This window comes from Diabrotica virgifera, chromosome 1 (genome assembly GCF_917563875.1).
Source record: "Diabrotica virgifera virgifera chromosome 1, PGI_DIABVI_V3a".
Lineage (NCBI taxonomy): Eukaryota > Metazoa > Arthropoda > Insecta > Coleoptera > Chrysomelidae > Diabrotica > Diabrotica virgifera.
Genome location: NC_065443.1, coordinates 209,712,197 through 209,733,237, shown reverse-complemented (window position 1 = coordinate 209,733,237; position 21,041 = coordinate 209,712,197). Strand labels below are relative to the sequence as shown.

At 33.6% G+C, this 21,041-nt stretch overlaps 2 protein-coding genes across 2 annotated transcripts in view; one reads left to right on the top strand and one right to left on the bottom strand.

Moving 5' to 3' along the window:
• The window catches only part of LOC126892775 (uncharacterized), an 84,839-nt gene extending 65,490 nt beyond the window's left edge, over positions 1 to 19,349 (top strand). The window contains exon 3 of the mRNA XM_050662481.1: positions 19,323 to 19,349. Coding sequence (XP_050518438.1) covers positions 19,323 to 19,349 — 27 coding nt within the window. The remainder of the gene's footprint in view (positions 1 to 19,322) is intronic.
• Positions 1 to 21,041, bottom strand: part of LOC114346096 (uncharacterized) — a 951,713-nt gene that overhangs the window by 783,199 nt on the left and 147,473 nt on the right. The gene's annotated exons all lie outside the window — the stretch shown is intronic.

Genomic DNA, 21,041 nt, shown 5'->3' with positions numbered 1-21,041 from the left:
CAGAGGAATGCACACCCGCTGGACCGGCTGTTTCTACCATTGCAGGCGTCATCAGCAGCGTTCGTTAGCGTGCACTCCTCTATTTGTTAACAAGTTTATGTGAAACAAGATGGGCTGAGCGCCATGAAAGCTTAATCCAGTTCAAATCTGGCATTTTACACAATTTAAGCACTAACATCTATCTCAACATGAAAAGATCTCAAGACTGCTACACTTGCATCAACATTCTTTATGCACATCTGAGTTTCTAGTATCAATGATGTCACTGATTGACAAACTAAAATTAATATTGCCATTAAGACGACTTCTACAAACAAAATCTCTTGATGCTAACCTGGCAACTAAGGCTGTTTCCAATAGATACCATGCCGACTTTGAAAGACAGAAGATCCAACTGCGAAGAAAGTTTTAGTAAGATCCAACTGCGAAGAAAGTTTTAGTAAGATCTTTACCGAAGTTAAAGATTTAGCAGATGAATTGGATGTTAAAGTGAAGTTACCTAGATTTGTGGTTAGACAGACTAAGAGAGCCAATCATTCAGGTCGACCAGAAGAATATTACAGTCATTCAATTTACATACCTCTTCTAGACAATGTTTTTATCAATTTAACGTCAAGACTACATATCACTCAATCTATCACAATCTATCTATCACAATCTCAATCTATTACATACATCTTACATTTTACTATTTGTTAATTGTAACTGTTCATGGGGTTTTCCCGTAATATTAATAAATAAAAATAAATAAATAAAAAAAAATCACTCATTGGAATGTTTGTGGCTACGGGGCATTATTCCCACACTCCTAACTGATTCCCAAGGAGAAAAAGAAGTGGATTTAATAAAAGATTTGAAGAAAGTAGTTGAAAAGTTTTCACCTATCATGGACATTGGTGATACACAGACAAAGATTATCCTACTACCAGATGAAGTACCTAACAAAGTTGCTTTACGTTTGTGACGCAAATGTCTTTATGACATTTAAAGTACTATATGAAAAGTGCCTTAAAAGCACCATTCTAACCTAATTTTTAAAAAATTTTCCCAGAAAAGTATCCCCAAAAAAAAATTCATGGCCCCTCCCGAAAATCGGTCCTGGATACGCCCTTGAGCTGAGTTGGGTAGGTTACGTTCACTACGGAGACCATCGCATGGTATCCTACTCTACATATTCGTGAATTCTTGCATATAAAATAATGCATTTATTTTACCTGGCGATCGAAACTATATTATCGATCGCTATGTAAAATAAATGCATTATTTTGAATGCCAGAATTCACGAATATGAAGAGTAAGATACTATGCTCTAGGCTCTAGGCTATGATACCATTCGATGGTCTCCGTAGTGAACGTAACCTACGTAACGTAACATTTCTGAAGTTAGGTATTGGATATAATTTACCATATTATTTAAAACCTTTTGTACGTTTTATGCAGTTTTTCAACGAAATTCTTTATACTTATAAACATCGAAACATTTATCCTGACGTAATTTTAGAATATGTAATCTATTGCTTGTGTTATTTAATCCCTGTGGATTTATGTGCCTGTGTACGTAAAAAAAACATGTAAAAGTTTTTCGTATGTAAATCCCATAATATGATGTCTGTATAATTTTATATTTGCTTCATATAGAGATAAAAAAAGAAAATTTGTACATCATAATATATATTTTATCTGCGATCATAAATGTATTTCATCGAAAAAGACTCGATGTCTTCCATTCCCCTTGCATTGGACGCCTCTGTCGAAGGACTAGAACAAGTCCATCCATAATCGCTCCCCTATTCAGACACCTTCTTCGGATCTGACACTTTCAACTAAGGCAAAGTATAGGACAAAAGTTTTTGCTCGCTTTTCGAACGCAGCTTTTGCTATTTTAAGGGAGAATGAACTTTATACAATTCTCGATCGTGAGCTACAGGTAAATGGGAAGACAGGTGCCGTTGGAATACATAGAGAGAGACGGATACAGGTAATTGTTAAGGCCGAGCACGTCGTTATTCGTGTAGATTAAGCGACTATGTTGTGGTGGAAATAATTATCGTACAACTGTTATTTATTTTTATATCTTGTTGTTTTTTTACGACTTGCAGTCATATCGACATGTTTAAAATAATCAAAATGCTTTTATTATAATCGGATTATAGAGAGGTATTATTTAAACTCTAAAAAACCTCTTAGTAGAGAGTGAACCAGTTTTAAGGGCATAAGTGCAAAATGTCGCCTGTCAAAATGTTCAATGTGTTTGAAATGTATTCAATGTTTTTTGGATCCTGAGAAAACTAATAAATATTTTTGAAAAATTTAAACGCAGAATGAAAGATAGCATTATTACCGAGGGCTGAAAGTCCTTTAGAATACTAAAAAAATTCATTTGAATGAAATATTTGAAATTAAAAGTCACACTAAATTTTTTTTTCACCCCTGTAACTTATTAAAATAAACACTATAGAAGTTTTCAGGGACGTTCAGCCCTCGGTAATAACGTAATCTTTAGGATTCGAAAAAAATGAATACATTTAAAACACATTGAAAATTTTGACCGGTAACATTTTGCGTCTATACCCTTAAGGTTGTTCTGAAGCTATTTCCTTGTGCCATTTTTATAATCAACTATTTTCAATGAGTCAGATTAAATAAATTATTAGAAGAATTTTTTACTAAGCAACAACATTTTTGTTTAATTTAGTTTTATTTTGTATTTTGACAACGACACCCGACTTGGGCGTCGAAACGTTAATAAAATCATTTTTTTTGGTAAAATTGTGGCTTATCTCACATTGAAAATAGTTGATTATACCCTTAAGAGTTATATTTACAATAGATTTGCAATAAACCATAAATATACTTAAATCTATTATTATTGGATTAATGAAAACATGTAGACACATAACCTATTTTCATCTTCTTTTCGATTCTCTTAGCTTGGATGTTAGCAGCATATTATATTGTGTTAAAAAAATTAAGAATAACAAGAAATAAATAGCAGCACTACTAGTCCTGCATTCAACACATCATGTAGAAAAATGGGGAATGGAGGTATCTCAACATACAAATCACATAAAATAATTGAATAAGAACAGGAAAATCATCATAGAGAAGATTTAGAGATTGACATTACAGATGTAGTACCATAGAGATAGATATTAGTGTCGATTCTTTGAAATATTTTATAAGACGATGTCATCTACTTGAATCTAGGTATAAATTACAGAATCACTGTAACAATTGTAAATAATAATTTATAAAGATCTGACATGCCACCTACATCTAGAAATTACTTACGCCTGTCAAGAAAATTGAGTAATACTGGACCAAAAATTTGTATTCCATAAGAGCACATAAAACGAAACTAATTCAATGTAACGAACGCCAATTCTAAAAGTAATATCCATATATGGAACTGCCTCAAAAGTAGCTGCGCAAGTAATACCAGGCCTGAACCTAATAGTCCTGTTGAAGGAAAGAGAACGTCGAATTCAAACAGATCCAGGACAAAACTTAAATGGACGATAATGCTGCTGTCGAGAATAACGGACAAGGATCGGAAGCGATCTATCGATACTAGATCGTAGGCGGGAGGGACAGTTGGTCTTTGATCAATACTCAAAGACTTGGAGTAGGAATTCTTACCAGATCTGTTCACCGGATCCTTTCTCTGTTGCGGTTGACGATGTTTTGTATCGTTGTCGGTGTTTCATCTCCAGCGAGCATCAATGGTAGTGGTAGTCGGTGGTAGTGCGTGCATACAGAGAGATGGCAAGCCGGAATAACATCACCGATATAATGAAGATCACATAGCAAGAACGACAAATGTTCTCTATTTTTACTGTATGTAACGGCCAAGTAGACAAATGCAACAGTAACATCTACATACAACTTTATCAACACAATTTTCAGGTCCACTGACCATAGTCATATTCTGGCAGTTTACACTGACACTATGTTTGTATTAATAAAGAGGGGTGGTGTTAGCCGCAAAGTAGCTGTTCATGGAGGGAAGCTGGGACCACTTCTCTTTAAGAACAGTGGGAACCGTGGATATTCCAGCCTGCTTTGTTGAATCCAATCCATTTTCCCAGCCCGTTGAGAACCTTTCCATTTCAGAAAAAAGTTATTATTGAGCGCATCAATATATTCGATAACCATGCACCAATTTCAATTTTCATGGTTGGGTATTTCTATCACTGTATTCGTCTCTAATTCTTCCGTTTTATTGTCTGCCATGTAATGTACTCTTATATAAATGTTTATTTATATGTTACAATTCAAGTTGATTATCCAGTTGGAGTTGACTTTTCCTAGTTCGAGTCGACTCAAACGGCTGGTTTTAGTAAAAGTTGATTATAAATATAAAATTAAGATCTTTATTCAACATGTACTAGTAAAAGTAGACTCCAACTAGTTAAAGTATACTCTTCCCAATGCCATTTAGTAAAAGTTGATTCACACAAACAACCGATTCTAGAAATTAAATGTTACTGTATATTATGTTCAAATCGTGATATTTATAGTCCAGGCTGTATCGTCGCCCCCGTTAGGTAAATTATTCCAGTTCGATTTTTTTGCACAAACTTACTCAAAAAGAGGTCCTTATAACGAATCCACAGGGTGTCAGGCGGTACCGTAATCGAAAAATTGTTTAAACAATTTTTTTTTAAACAAATTCACAAAAAAATTCCCTTCGGACATTTTTTTAGATCATTAATTTGGGTCATTCGGAGCAAAAGAGGTCTTTTGTGATTTTTCTGTAAAATTTATTGTTCTCAAGTTATACGCGATTTAAAATTTGAAAAATGCGAAAATGACCATTTTCAAGGCTTAATAACTCAGTTAAAAATTATTATTATGAAAGTCACCAAATCAAGTTTTAACGACCCCCTACAAGGTACTGAAGAAATATTTGTCATTATTGTATTACTAAGCTGTTATTTTTAATTACAGTAGAACCTCAATAACTCGGATTAATCGGGACCGCGGCCGATCCGGGTTATCGAAAATCCGGGTTAGCCGGAGAGCATGGTAAAAATTCATAAAATACGGTATACTTATAGATAAAGTCCCTTATAAGCAAAATAATATGAAATATATATGCACAGTTACCTATGGTTGTATAGAGTTTAGTATAGACAATATAGAGTATTATTAATTTCTAGGTAAAAAAACTCAGTCAGTTTGGTTGTGTCAATAATTTCGTCTGGTCTGCTTATGTAATTTAAGAACAGTGACTCTTTCATTGTTTAAAAGACCATTGTTTAAAAGACAGTTGAAAATAAATAAAGGAATAACAGGTGCCTGTTGTTTGCAATAATGAATGTCGCTCTGCCGCCGCCGTGTGCATGAGTCATTTTTACTATCATATAGTTCAAATTACACAGATACCCATTATCTCTCAAATATTATATTATGATTGAAGGGAAGTTTTATCAATGAAATTCGATATTTTTAAGACATTCCAGAAGCGGCTGCAGATAAAATGTTTTAACATAATACATACATTTTTATTGTTGAAATATTTGTCCGATGAAAATCGGTCCGGGTTAGCCGGACTTCCGGATTATCGGGGGACGACTTATCGAGGTTCCACTGTATTAACAATGAGCGCTAGGAGCGTATTGAGGCGGCTGTCAATGTGAGTGCGACTGAGATGCACTAGTGGACGGTCGGAATGGAGGATCTTACTCGCACTCACATTGACAGCCGCCTCAATACACTTTTAGCGCTCATTGTTGATAATTAAAAATTACAGCTTAGTAATAAAATAATGACAAAAATATCTTCAGGATCTTGTAGGGGGGGCTTTAAACTTTGATTAGGTGACTTTCTGACTTTCATAATAATAATTTTTAATCGAGTTATTAAGCCTTAAAAATGGTCATTTCGCATTTTTCAAATTTTAAATCGCGTTTTCACAACAGACCTTTTTTGTTCCGAATGACCAAAATAATCTAAAAAAATATGTCCGGAGTGAAATACTTAGTTATTTATAAAACAGTTCGTGAAGTATGCTTTTTGCGCACGCACGCGATGTTTAGAGCACGAGCGGGCCGAGTGCATTCATCGCCTAAGTGCGCAAGAAGTAATTCACGCACAGTTTCATACAATATTTTATCTACCAAAAAACGGTCAAAAGAAAGAGACGCAAACTCCACTCATCAAAAATGCACGTGAGATTATACTCGTATAAATTGTATAATCTATTTTTACTCACAAGAGTTAGGAAGAGTCAACTTCAACTAGTAAAAGTTGATTTAAAATATTCAAATCCACTTTTACTGCTCGTTTCAGTTGGAGTTGACTCGAACTAGGAAAAGTCAACTCTAACTGAGAATCAACTTGAACTGTAACATATATAATATATATTGAACAAAGAATTTAGATTTCTTATAGTTCTCGCTTTCATTTATATCGTTATTTGTACAGTTACGTGCTTAGTATAAAGTTTTCGTACCGTCATAGTTGGTGTAAATCCATAAACTTTGTCAAGCCCATATTTTATTAGCTCAACATGAATATTGTCATTTCCATTTTTTATCAATTAAAATATGATAGCGGTAAAAATAATCTAAAAATCTTGACAATCGAGCTACGTGCCTTACTGACTGCTAAAGGATGAATAAAATCAATTATTTTTAATTAATCCAAGGGAAATTGAACAGACCCAGAGTACATATTGTAGTAGAAGATAGAACTAATGAATGTTATACGTAACATATACGTCATATGAGCTTTAAGGAATGCTCTGAACGACACCTTCACAAAATGAAGAAAATTAGATACCTACTTAAACATTTTTCAGTCGAGTAATTATCGTAAAATGAAGAGGGTAAGAAGAAGAAGATATGTGAAGATAAAGATAACGAATAAAGACAACAGAGGGAGATAATAGTTTGACATTCGAAGCTGCTTAAACATTTAACGTCATGACATATTCGTAGATGTGTAAAATGTATACGACTTTCTTTATTTCCAGGTGAACGCCTTCAAAATATAAAGAAAAGGAAAGTTGTTATACAAACATCTTTTCCGGTCTTTAGATTCACTTTAATCTAATCTAACCTTATCTTAACCATATATAGGTACATAGGTAGAATATGAAAACTTGACAAATGAGGTCAAATTCACATAAGTAACATATTATGCAAAGAAGAAATTACGGTGAAAAGACTATAATTTAAAAATGTAGAATACATATTGTTATGACCATATTTTATTTGTGACTGTCAAAAGGAATATCAAATATCTAAATCAAAATATTAGAATTAGAATAAATGAGAATGTGTCATACGTTAAAAAGAGATAATTTTATTGATATCTCTGTTATGAAACCAGATATTAAATAAACTGCAAAATATTTTACTTTATAAAAGTCCTCTGAAGAAATTGTACACAAATGAAGGAAACGTTTATTTTTTTTACTTATTGTTTATTTTGAAATTATTCTTCATAAAATACTCTGCCTGACTAAAAATTCATAATCCGGTGAAATATATGGAAAATTAAAAATAACCATTTTTTGTAGTGAAAATTAAAAATATTGAAATAGAAATAAGTGCAAAATATTCAGTAGTAATTGCACAAGAGCTCTAAAATTATCGAATTTTCCCGAGTCACACTGACAGTTTTAATTTCACGACCCGAAGGGGAGTGAAATTATGTCAAAGTGTCACGAGGGCAAAAATTCGATAATAATTTTAGAGATCGAGTGCAATTTGTTGCGATTATTTCATGAATAAAACTGTTCAAAACCAAAATTTTATTGTAATTTATTTATGTAAGTACAAATTAGTACAATTAAACACACAGTTATAAATAGTTGACGTTGAAAGTCATCACTTTTATAATTTTTAAAACATTAATTGTCATTAATGTGACTGAATGTATTTTTTCGTAGCAACGAAGGGCATCTGACGTAATATACTTGACGACGGGATATTATCAAAAATTATCAGTTTAATTTTTATTTCTGTAGCTTTCTATTGGTCAGAATCTCCTATGAATGAAATAATCATTAAAATTGTTCTTCGAAGACAGTTTCAATTATTTGCTTCCTAGAAGAAAATTATTAAATATTTCTATTCTATTAGTAACTAGACATCGGGCATCGTGCCGTTATTTCGATCGATTTTATTATTAAAAAAAAATAAAAACCTTATTTTGTAAAAGGTATATGTATTTAAAATCTCTAAAAAGGGCTGTATCACAAAACGTTTTCGGAATCAATATTCCATCATCAGTGTTATCACCTAAAATAAGTATAACTCTATAAGTAAAACAAACGTGAGGTTAAATTTTGACAAAGGTAAAAAAAGTGATTAGATAGTTACATTTACAGGTTTACATGCTTTAAGCCACAAAAATGTACGTGTAAAAACCCTTAAATTGATTTTAAACAGTTGGGGTTACATTATGTCATCTTATTTTGAAGGATGTTAAAAATATTTCGGGATTAACCCCTGGCATCACATGACATCAACCATATTGCTTGGAAAATTGTAGGTAGAACCTTACATGGCAGAGTTTAGGTGACAACTGATCGGAATGACCCCCGGAAGGATGTCATTACCAGACTGACACTGCACCTTGACAGAATCTAATATGTGTAGTTAATTCAGCCAAAAGAATATAAATTTTATGTTAATATTTAAATAATAACAGTAGTGAAAATTATTTGTTGGGATTGTTGGGATCCCAAAACGTTGACTTTTTTGAATGAAACACCCAGTATATTTTTTTATAAATTAAAAGAACGGTCATTTACCTATCAAGCGATATAAAGTTTTTAAAAATCGGTTGTCAAATGACTGAGCAATGAATTTTTAAAATGAGAGATGCAATGTAGAAATCACATAACATAATATCAATTTGCTTAGTTATTTTAATCATATTTATTTTAGTTATGTGATATCCACTACACCACCTCTTATTTTAAAAATTAATTACTTAGTCATTTGAGAACCGATTTTAAAAAACTTTATATCGTTGGATAGGTAAATAACCGTTCAATTTACAAAAAAATATACTGGGTGTTCCATTAAAAAAAGTCAACAACGTTCTTTTCAAAAATCCGCCATTTTTTTTCGTAATTGAAAGAGATATAAAAAATTCAATCCATTCAAACAAAACTTTTGCTAAAATAAAATATTTCAGCGAAAAACGCATATTTCTATCTTGAGCCGTTTAGAAGTTATAGGCAGTTAAAATGGGGGAAGATATAATTGGACACCCGGTATTATACTAATACATCGCTAAAGAGTTCTAAAAACAACTGCTTTTAATATAAAAGCAGACTAAAAATCTAAAAATTAAAAGAATAACGCAGAAATCACAAAAAATCGCTGATATAACTTGATAACCTATTCAAGAGCTAATAGTGTCAAAACTTCATAAATGTCTTTAGTGCCAAAATTTCATAATAATGGAGTGTGCTTGCCTAAGGTTGGACCAATTACAAACAAGCATTACGGTGCGGTAAATTTGAATCACTTCTCCTGGTTTAAAAATAGAGCAAACTGAGTTTCAATGTACTCGTATAACATAATATCAACTATTTGTTTATTTTAATTCAAGTTTCTATTTACTTATTTTAATAGTATTGTGCAATACTCGCAGTTATTGAAAAAAATGGACGTGACCTACATAATTATCGCAAAATTCTAAATTAAAAATAACGCTATCAAAAGATAACAATTAGCAAATTATTCGGTACTTAATATTGAAGTATACGCGAAAGTTTGTAAAAATCAAGTATGCACATTACATGAAAGACTAAGCTTTCCACCACTGCGCCACTGGTCAAGAGAGAAAGTAGCGAGTTGCAAACTTGAAAACAATTTATGGCACATCCATTGGCATCGCTATCTAGTGGTTCTACGTATAAGGAACATAATGATATACCTCAGACAACTGTAAATAAGAACTGGCAATTTCTGACTATGCGATGGATTTAATAACCAATGGATTACCATCAAAGAGATGGAAAATGCTAAGATTAGCGTTGTTTAAATCAATATTTTGATGGGTAAATGTAAGGTAGCTATAGGCAGAATGTAGATCATTGAGATTCATCGTTTTAACAGTTTTAAATGCTGTGTTTCGATCAATATAAGTACTAGTAGATATACATACACAAAAAACCGTAATAAGTCTATTACACTGGTAAACACACAGTTTGCTGCCGGAAATTTTTTTACTGTTTCTAGGTAATTTGGGTCTGCTGAATCCAAAAATGCCACCAGATTTGCTCCATCAGATCGTTTTCAGAAAATACGACAACAGATCACATTTCTAACATATAGGGTAATTTAACGCAGCACTACCTACATATATGTAGTGCTGCTACCCATGAAATAGACCAAATACGAATAAAAAGTAAGATATTTATTGTACAATAATGTACTTACAAAAATCATCACACATATCTGCCAAAAAACTTAACTTTTCATCTAACCTAACCGGCAGCATCGCAACAAAAAGGTGTTATTCGGCGTCACATAAAAATTTCCTTTTATATGATTTTCTTGCAAAGGCTTTAAAAGAACGGTCCCTTTGAAGACTCCAGCAGTAATCCTCGATCATGTGATAGCCCCATCTCCCTGATACCCCTCTTCCATCGTTTTGATATCTTGGTGAAGATTTTCTGGGAAACGGTCTAAGTGGCTGTGGAGGTAATGAATTTTAATACTCATATGACAATCGTGTTTGTTAAAATTGTTAAGCATTTATTCCACTGTAATGCCCAATTGGTATACTTCCATATTTGTTGCCATTATGTAGAAGGACACACTTTAAACTTCGTTTGGAACTGCCGATAAAAAGACGCCAGTGATCTAGTGTATACTCCGATACACCCATTTTTTCTAACAGGCCTTTAATATTGTTATAAAAAACCATACCATCTTGCTGAGAAAAAAAGACAAAAGATCTTTTATCTCTATTACGGTAGTACGTGATTTTGGTGTCTGGGTGAAGAACATTCTTTTCTTTTAGTCTGGAGGTAAGCAACTCGGAAGAATCCTTTGGAAGGTTCAAATTTCTGATAAGTTCGCTTAGCTCTTCCTGAGAAAAGCGCTCAGGACGTGTTGAATCCCCTTCAAAATCACTGTCATCTTCCTCAAATCTATTAGTCTGCAGTTCGTCAAATACCGTTTCGGCATTATCCTCTGGTAACATAGGTAGACTGCTAAATATTGGAATGGGTATCTGCTCAAGTTGATGTGGAATTGGTCTTATTGCTGAATCCAGGTTAGGATACCTTCGTACGTCGATTGTTAGGATTAATGCCCATTATATTCACAAGACAGAAATAGCAATGGTCAAAATGTTTTTTTGGTTTCCTCCATACCATTGGAAAACCACATTTAAACATTTTCGTTGTCCTTTCGTCCACTGTCGTAAGATTTCAATACAAGTTTTGCACAGTACATGTGGAGCTCAGGATTTATCTTGATCTCCTAAATGAATACCAAAATAGGCCCTTTTGTTTATTTGCCCATTTGTCTTAGAATTTGTTAAGTTTGTTTATAATTGTATTGCAATTATAGTGGTGGAATATACAGAACTGTAAGAATATTTAAGTATTTAATAAGTATGTTATATCTCAAAAACTAGAGCTGATACAAAGAAAAGGTTTATATTTTTGGAATCAGCACAGATGCATTAACTAAAATCAGTTTATTTTTTTCGGCAGCAAGACAAATTTTTTTTGTTGGGCTGTTATTTATGGCCTCTGTCATTTGTCAATTATATAACTTCAACTTCCAAATACTACATTTTAAAGGAGGAGAAAGCAAAACTTTAGATGGAGTTGGTTTTTTGACATCGAGAAAATATGCCCGTAAATTGAGGTAAAAATATCTATGAGTTACAATAGATTCGAGACTTACCTGGAACCAGCACCTTCAACGAATAACCAGAAGAGCGGTAACTATCTTAATGGTGATCCACTCACGGCAAAACATGGAGACTCACACCGGACATCATGTATATAACATGGTGGTTAAACCCACAATAACAAATGCAAGTTTGCATTTGTTATGCAGACCTTTTCTGTTGCAAAGGTGCAACACAGAAGTTCAATGTGAAGCTAGGCAAAGTTTACAGACTTGCTCAGAATAACAGGTGCCATGGGAGGCACTCCAACTGCAGCAATGGAAACCCTATTGGAACTTCCTCTTTTCCATATCATAGTAAAGGGAAAAACGCGAATGAGTTTATATAGATTGGACGATAGCCTATAAAACCGCAACAAAACACTTGTCTGGGTGCCAGTGCCAGGTCATCAAGGAATCGACGACAATGATTATAAAATAAACTTGCCAGAAGGTTCTGGGTGTACCCATAAACACAATAAGAAAACGAAAACGAGACGATAGAATTTCACTCGCACTGTTTACTCTTGCGTTTAAAGACATTCAGATTCATGGATCGGAACAATAAAAAGATCTGTGTCAACGGAAAATATTTAAACCATCTTAGTTTCGCTAATGAGTTACTTCTGATAGCAACTATGGAAGAACTAATAATAGTGATATCAGACCTAGAAAAACGTCATCATAAAAAGGACTGAAAATGAATCTTAAAGAAAGAAAGATAATGGCTAATACAGAAGACATATCAGTAATTACTACTTATTGGTGAAACAGACAAAAAAACGTCCAATTATTTAGGACCAGCTATCAGAGCAGACAAAAGTAACTGAATTGAAGAAATAAACGGAAGAAAGGTCCGTGAACCTGGCCCCCCGAAATGCGAATATTCGTGTGAAAATTTGCGCATCGTTTGCCCATCGTTTGACCATGTTTGCCCACTAATTACTTTTTTTTGCCCACCTTTACAATAAGAGATACATACATGACATCAAAAACATAAGACCCAAATTTGCTCCGAATTGAAAAAAAAGATATGCTCTCGTTTGACCATCGTTTGCCCCCCTTTTAATTTTTTTAGATATTTATTATTTCTCGAGATATGACATAATTGACATAAATTACATGAAATAAAATTTTTTCGAAAATCAAACTCGCGCGTTCGTTTGTCCATCGTTTGACCATGTTTGCCCACTAATTACTTTTTTTTGCCCACCTTTACATAAGATTTACACCCAATTACATGACATAAAAAACATAAGACCCAAATTTGCTCCGAATTGAAAAAAAAGATATGCTCTCGTTTGACCATCGTTTGACCACGTTTGCCCACCTTTTAATTTTTTTAGATATTTATTATTTCTCGAGATATGACATAATTGACATAAATGACATGAAATAAAATTTTTTCGAAAATCAAACTCGCGCGTTCGTTTGTCCATCGTTTGACCACGTTTGCCCACCTTTTAATTTTTTCAGATATTTATTGTTTCTCGAGATATGACATGATTGACATAAATGACATAAAATATAATTTTTCGAAAATCGAACTCGGGCGTTCGTTTGTCCGTCGTTTGACCACGTTTGCCCACCTTTTAATTTTTTCAGATATTTATTGTTTCTCGAGATATGACATGATTGACATAAATGACATAAAATATAATTTTTCGAAAATCGAACTCGCGCGTTCGTTTGTCCGTCGTTTGACCACGTTTTTCCACTTTTTCGTTTTTCGATACACTCATTATTTTCCGAGATACGACATACACGACATAAATCACAAAAAACCTATAAAATGAAATTTTTCATTAATTACGATAAAAATTAAACGACAATTATGATAAAAATTTACACAAAGTCGCATCCTATAATATAAACTGGTCAAAAGCTAGTCAGACGAACGCGCAAGTTAGATTTTCAAAAAAATTATATTTTATGGGTTTTCGTGATCGATGTCGTATACGTCGAATCTCGGGAAATAATAAGTATATCGAGAAACGAAAAAGTAGGCTATCGTAGTCAAACGATCTACAAACAAACGCGCGAGTTCGATTTAAAAAAAAATTAATTTTATAGTGTTTTTTGTAATTTATGTCGTGTATGTTGTATCTCGGGAAACAATGAGTATATCGAAAAACGAAAAAGTGGGAAATCGTAGTCAAACGATGGACAAACGAACGCGCGAGTTTGATTTTCGAAAAAATTTTATTTCATGTCATTTATGTCAATTATGTCATATCTCGAGAAATAATAAATATTTAAAAAAATTAAAAGGTGGGCAAACGTGGTCAAACAATGGACAAACGAACGCGCGAGTTCGATTTTCGAAAAAAATTTATTTTATAGGCTTTTTGTGATTTATGTCGTGTACGTCGTATCTCGGGAAATAATAGGTGTATCGAAAAACGAAAAAGTGGAAAAACGTGGTCAAACGACGGACAAACGAACGCGCGAGTTCGATTTTCGAAAAATTATATTTTATGTCATTTATATCAATCATGTCATATCTCGAGAAACAATAAATGTCTGAAAAAATTAAAAGGTGGGCAAACGTGGTCAAACGATGGACAAACGAACGCGCGAGTTTGATTTTCGAAAAATTTTTATTTCATGTCATTTATGTCAATTATGTCATATCTCGAGAAAGAATAAATATCTAAAAAAATTAAAAGGTGGGCAAACGTGGTCAAACGAGAGCATATCTTTTTTTTTCAATTCGGAGCAAATTTGGGTCTTATGTTTTTTATGTCATGTATGTATCTCTTATTGTAAAGGTGGGCAAAAAAAAGTAATTAGTGGGCAAACATGGTCAAACGATGGACAAACGAACGCGCGAGTTTGATTCTCGAAAAAATTTTATTTCATGTCATTTATGTCAATTATGTCATATCTCGAGAAATAATAAATATCTAAAAAAATTAAAAGGTGGTCAGACGATGGTCAAACGAGAGCATATCTTTTTTTTCAATTCGGAGCAAATTTGGGTCTTATGTTTTTTATGTCATGTATGTTTCTCTTATTGTAAAGGTGGGCAAAAAAAAGTAATTAGTGGGCAAACATGGTCAAACGATGGACAAACGAACGCGCGAGTTTGATTTTCGAAAAAATTTTATTTCATGTCATTTATGTCAATTATGTCATATCTCGAGAAATAATAAATATCTAAAAAAATTAAGAGGTGGGCAAATGTGGTCAAACGATGGTCAAACGAGAGCATATCTTTTCTTTTCAATTCGGAGCAAATTTGGGTCTTATGTTTTTTATGTCATGTATGTATCTCTTATTGTAAAGGTGGGCAAAAAAAAGTAATTAGTGGGCAAACATGGTCAAACGATGGACAAACGAACGCGCGAGTTTGATTTTCGAAAAAATTTTATTTCATGTCATTTATGTCAATTATGTCATATCTCGAGAAATAATAAATATCTAAAAAAATTAAGAGGTGGGCAAATGTGGTCAAACGATGGTCAAACGAGAGCATATCTTTTTTTTCAATTCGGAGCAAATTTGGGTTTTATGTTTTTTATGTCATGTATGTATCTCTTATTGTAAAGGTGGGCAAAAAAAAGTAATTAGTGGGCAAACATGGTCAAACGATGGACAAACGAACGCGCGAGTTTGATTTTCGAAAAAATTTTATTTCATGTCATTTATGTCAATTATGTCATATCTCGAGAAATAATAAATATCTAAAAAAATTAAAAGGTGGGCAAACGTGGTCAAACGAGAGCATATCTTTTTTTTCAATTCGGAGCAAATTTGAGTCTTATGTTTTTTATGTCATGTATGTATCTCTTGTTGTAAAGGTGGGCAAAAAAAAGTAATTAGTGGGCAAACATGGTCAAACGATGGACAAACGAACGCGCGAATTTGATTTTCGAAAAAATTTTATTTCATGTCATTTATGTCAATTATGTCATATCTCGAGAAATAATAAATATCTAAAAAAATTAAAAGGTGGGCAAACGTGGTCAAACGATGGTCAAACGAGAGCATATCTTTTTTTTCAATTCGTAGCAAATTTGGGTCTTATGGTTTTTATGTCATGTATCTCTTATTGTAAAGGTGGGCAAAAAAAGTAATTAGTGGGCAAACATGGTCAAACGATGGACAAACGAACGCGCGAGTTTGATTTTCGAAAAAAAATTATTTCATGTCATTTATGTCAATTATGTCATATCTCGAAAAATAATAAATATCTAAAAAAATTAAAAGGTGGGCAAACGTGGTCAAACGATGGTCAAACGAGAGAATATCTTTTTTTTTTCAATTCGGAGCAAATTTAGGTCTTATGTTTTTTATGTCATGTATGTATCTCTTATTGTAAAGGTGGGCAAAAAAAAGTAATTAGTGGGCAAACATGGTCAAACGATGGACAAACGAACGCGCGAGTTTGATTTTCGAAAAAATTTTATTTCATGTCCTTAATGTCAATTATGTCATATCTCGAGAAATAATAAATATCTAAAAAATTAAAAGGTGGGCAAACGTGGTCAAACGATGGTCAAGCGAGAGCATACCTTTTTTTCAATTCGGAGCAAATTTGGGTCTTATGTTTTTTATGTCATGTATGTATCTCTTATTGTAAAGGTGGGCAAAAAAAAGTAATTAGTGGGCAAACATGGTCAAACGATGGGCAAACGATGCGCAAATTTTCACACGAATATTCGCATTTCGGGGGGCCAGGTTCACGGACCTACGGAAGAATAATACGGGTGATATTTGGAAGACTTGTAGATACGCATTAAAATTAACAATGGAGAGATTGAATGCGTGAGTCCTCTGTTCTGATAAATGGGACCCAGATATGTACATGTACCAAGAATAATTTCGATAGATTAAAGGATTAAAGAAAACTTAAAGCCATACAAAGACAAATTATCACTCACGAGATAAAAAGAAAAACGAGTAGATATGGTGCAAAACCAAAACCAAAACTGACGGTCTTGAACGTGCTTTAACGTTAAAATGGAAATGGCCTGGATACCGCGAAAGATATCAGGATGGAAGATATAATAAATAAATTGGCCGTTCAAGACCAAATACTGCAAATACATTAAAAGTTCGACCGCAAACCGCAAATGCTATCGGAAGATGATGATTTAATCAAAGCGCAGGCCCAATGTGGAAGATGCAGAGGACAGAGACAAGATCATTATAGCCCGTATACACGACAACGATTTAACGTAGCGATGTGACTGTGCAGTTCGTTAGTGTCAATTTATCGAAAACACATTAATTTATTTAACAATTTTTATGCCTACTAAACGCCAAGCCTGTTTCGCTAATATGTCACGATTTTGTGAAAATACTGAATTAGTATGTGATACGTATACCTTGTGTGATAAATAGCTATGATTATAGAGTCACACCTATGTGGTATGTAGACACACATGATTTTTCTTCCATATTAACTGCATTTTCGTGAAAGTAAAAAATATTAAATTATTTATTGGTATTTGAAACCTGTTGAAAATTAAACGATGAGCCTCTGTTTCGCTAATGTGTCAAATATTTTTCATCAGAAATTATATTAAAACGAATTTTGCAACAGCAATAATAAGTGAACACTATTAGTTTTAGAAACTATTGTATTAGAAACTATTAGTTTTAGTGGTTTAGAGAGGAAGTGAAGATAAAATGTGAAGAAAAGAAGAAAGCCTTTTTACAATACAGAACAAAACAAACACAACAGGCATACAACCACTACAAACGAATCAGAAACGAAACGAATACTTTAGTGAGACAAATAAAAAGGGAGCACTGGCAGAGTTTCTCAAAACAGATGGAACACGACTTCTACGGAACACAAAAATAAGTATGGAGAATGATCAGAGGGCAAAGAAAGGAGATGAACGAATTAATAAAAGCGAAACACATTCAGAAGGAAACATGGGCAGACTACTTCCGATCTCTATTTGCTAAAGGCGACGATAATGAACCACCAACACCTGAAGTTAGGGCAAACGAAGAAATAAACATCGAGGAGGGAGAGGTAAAGAAAGCATTAGGATTAGGAAAATTAAAAAATAGAAAATCTCCAGTAGTGGACAGAATATCGAACGAACTCCTAAAGTACGGAGGACAAGATCTAACTAAACAACTATTAAAACTAATACAAAAAATAAATAGAACAAAATATGTAGAATACCTCAAGAATGGAAATCAAGCATCCTAATACCTCTCTTCAAAAAAGGAGACAAATCGGACCCGGAGAATTACAGAGGAATTAACTTATTAAACACAACATTAAAATTAACAACCAAAGTGATAACAAACAAATTAAATGAAATTATACTATTAGCAGAACAACAACAAGGTTTTAGGTCGGGAAGGTCATGCACTGACGCTATATTTATAATGAGGAAGTTCAAGAGAAATCGTTGGAATACAACAAACCGGCATATTTATGTTTCGTGGACCTTAAGAAAGCATTTGACAGGGTCACATTAAAGGACGTTATCCATTTGTTATTCTCGAGAGAGGTACCTCTAGGAATAATTAAAACGTACGAAAACATCTACCAGAACAACCCAATAAAAGTAAAAGTGGAAGATGAACTAACTGACCCAATTGAAGCCGGCAATGGGATAAGACAGGGGGATTCCTTGAGTCCTTTATTGTTCAACCTGATAATGGACGAAATTACGAAATAATAAAAAAAGTAAGAACTAGAAAAAGGATACCAAATGGGAGAAAAACAACTTAACATAATCTGCTATGCGGACGATGCAATACTAATCTCTCAAAGTGGAGATGATTTACAACGTATGCTGCACCAATTTATCATAACCGCCAGAAAATTTAACATGTTAATTTCCTCAAAAAAGACAAAATGCATGATTATAACAGCAGATCCAATAAGACGTAAATTGGAGCTGGAAGGTCAGATAATAGAACCCACTGATGGAGTTTAAATACCTAGGCATCACACTATCTAGCTACGGAAGGCTCGAAACAAGTGGAAGATCAAGGGAATAGAGCAAACAGAGCCGCAGGTTGCCTGAATGACACAATATGGAGAAATAAAAATATTGGAAAAGAAATGAAAGGTAGAATTTACAAAACGGTCATCAGACCAATCATGACATACGCGGCAGAAACACGACCCGACACAAAAAGGACAAAAAGATGGCTCTAAACAGCGGAGATGAAAAACCTTCGAAAAATCGATGGTAAGACTCTATGGGACAGAGCTAGAAGTATAGATATACGACGGAGATGCAATGACTACATAAGCCGAATGACAACAAATAGGATAGTCAGGACAGCGAGAGACGGTTCCCTAATAGGAAGACCATCAGTGGGAAGACCACGAAAACGATGGGACGACAACTTACTAGAGGCACATTGAAAAAACAGACAGAGTCATGTCTATACAAAAAGAAGAAGAAGAAGAAGTTTTAGATACAACGTAAATACAATTAAACTCTCTTTTTCACATTTCAGGGTTTACATCAAGCTACATCTACCTGACGATTTACAGCTATTTCTTCAAGTTCTAGTTAATCTTACTCCTTATATCTACGTTATTCTTATTCGACTTTCATTTTTTTCTGGCACTCACAAAATATAATTCAAGTGTACTTTATGTCTGCGAAGAAAAATAGAATATACTAACTGAGATTACTTTAAAGCGAATAGTTTGAGAAGTTGGGTCTGAACCTGTCGATAAGTATTTGCCACTCCGCAAAATGCGATTACCTATTTCGAAAACGCCTGACAGTGAAACAAGAAACTCGGTCAACGGTTACGTTTCGAAAAGTGTAATAAAGTAAGTGGGTCAGTTAAGAAATACTCGCACCAGACTTGGTTTCTTTATTGTTTTTGCTCTGATACAACTGTGTATTACAATAATAATGAAATTGTATTAAACTGTTAAAATAATGAACACCTCGAGAGGATTTTGTGGTGTATTACGAATGAATAAAATGCCCTGTGACTTTGTGAGAATTATAAAAGATACCGTGTGTTTACTTTTAAATTAGATATATAGGAGTACATCCAATACATGGCAACACTGCTTCCCCGTTTCCCACAACCGAGTCGTGCGAATTTACTCATAGGTCTGGATCCCGCGTATGAAAAAAAAGTTGATTAATAGCAAGCTGAAAATTTGTTAATAGCTTAAGGGTGTCTAGTCGGATAAACTTTGATATATGAGAACACTGGAACAGGGGCAGTTTTAATTCTGGAACAGGTTAAAAATTTGGAACGGTCAGACCACGAAAACGGCACATTTATTGTGTCCGACAGGATAGACTTAAACTCTCCGAACAGAGATTAAACTCTCATGCAAAAATCAGACTGCTATTTATCACCTGTCATAATTCCTGTCATTTGACATATTCTACATGTTCCACTCATTAAAACGCCCATTTGGTGATAAATAGCAGTCTGATTTTTGCATGAGAGTTTAATTTCTGTTCGGAGAGTTTAAGTCTGTTCTGTCGGACAAAATACATGTGCCGTTTTCGTGGTCTGACCGTTCCAAATTTTTAACCTGTTCCACAATTAAAACTTCCCCTGTTCCAGTGTTCCCATATATCAAAGTTTGTCCGTGTAGACACCGTTAAGCTATTAACAAATTTTCAGCTTGCTATTTTTCAACTTTTTTTTCATACGCGGGATCCAGACCTATCAGTCATTCGACGATTCTACAGTGACAATGCAACTCATTCTCATAAGCAATGTTGCCGATTTTAGCGTTTCCTTCAGTCGTCTATCTCTAATTGAAAACTAAACGTATGGTATGTAGTACGGATCCATTCCCGGGAATTTCCCGGGACAAATTTCCCGGGAAATCAGTAAAAAATAGTAATCCCGATTCCCGGGAATTCTTACAGATTTCCCGAGATTTTTTTTAATATTATATTTTAAATTATCAGCAGAGATATTACTAACTCACAACGAATAAATGATTATGATACAATTATTATCTCTGTCTGCTTAATAATCATTTTAAATTATTCCTCTTAAAATATTTCTTTTTCAATTACTACATATTCATTCAATTGTACATACATTTTAAACCACTGTCTTTCATTTTCGCCTCTTAGAGGCGAAATCGTCGATTAGAGTGCTGGTTTGCGCTCTCTGAACTAAGTGAAAATTAAGACAGTTTTGGCTTCGCATTGCATCTGAATAAAAATGGTATACATTTTTATT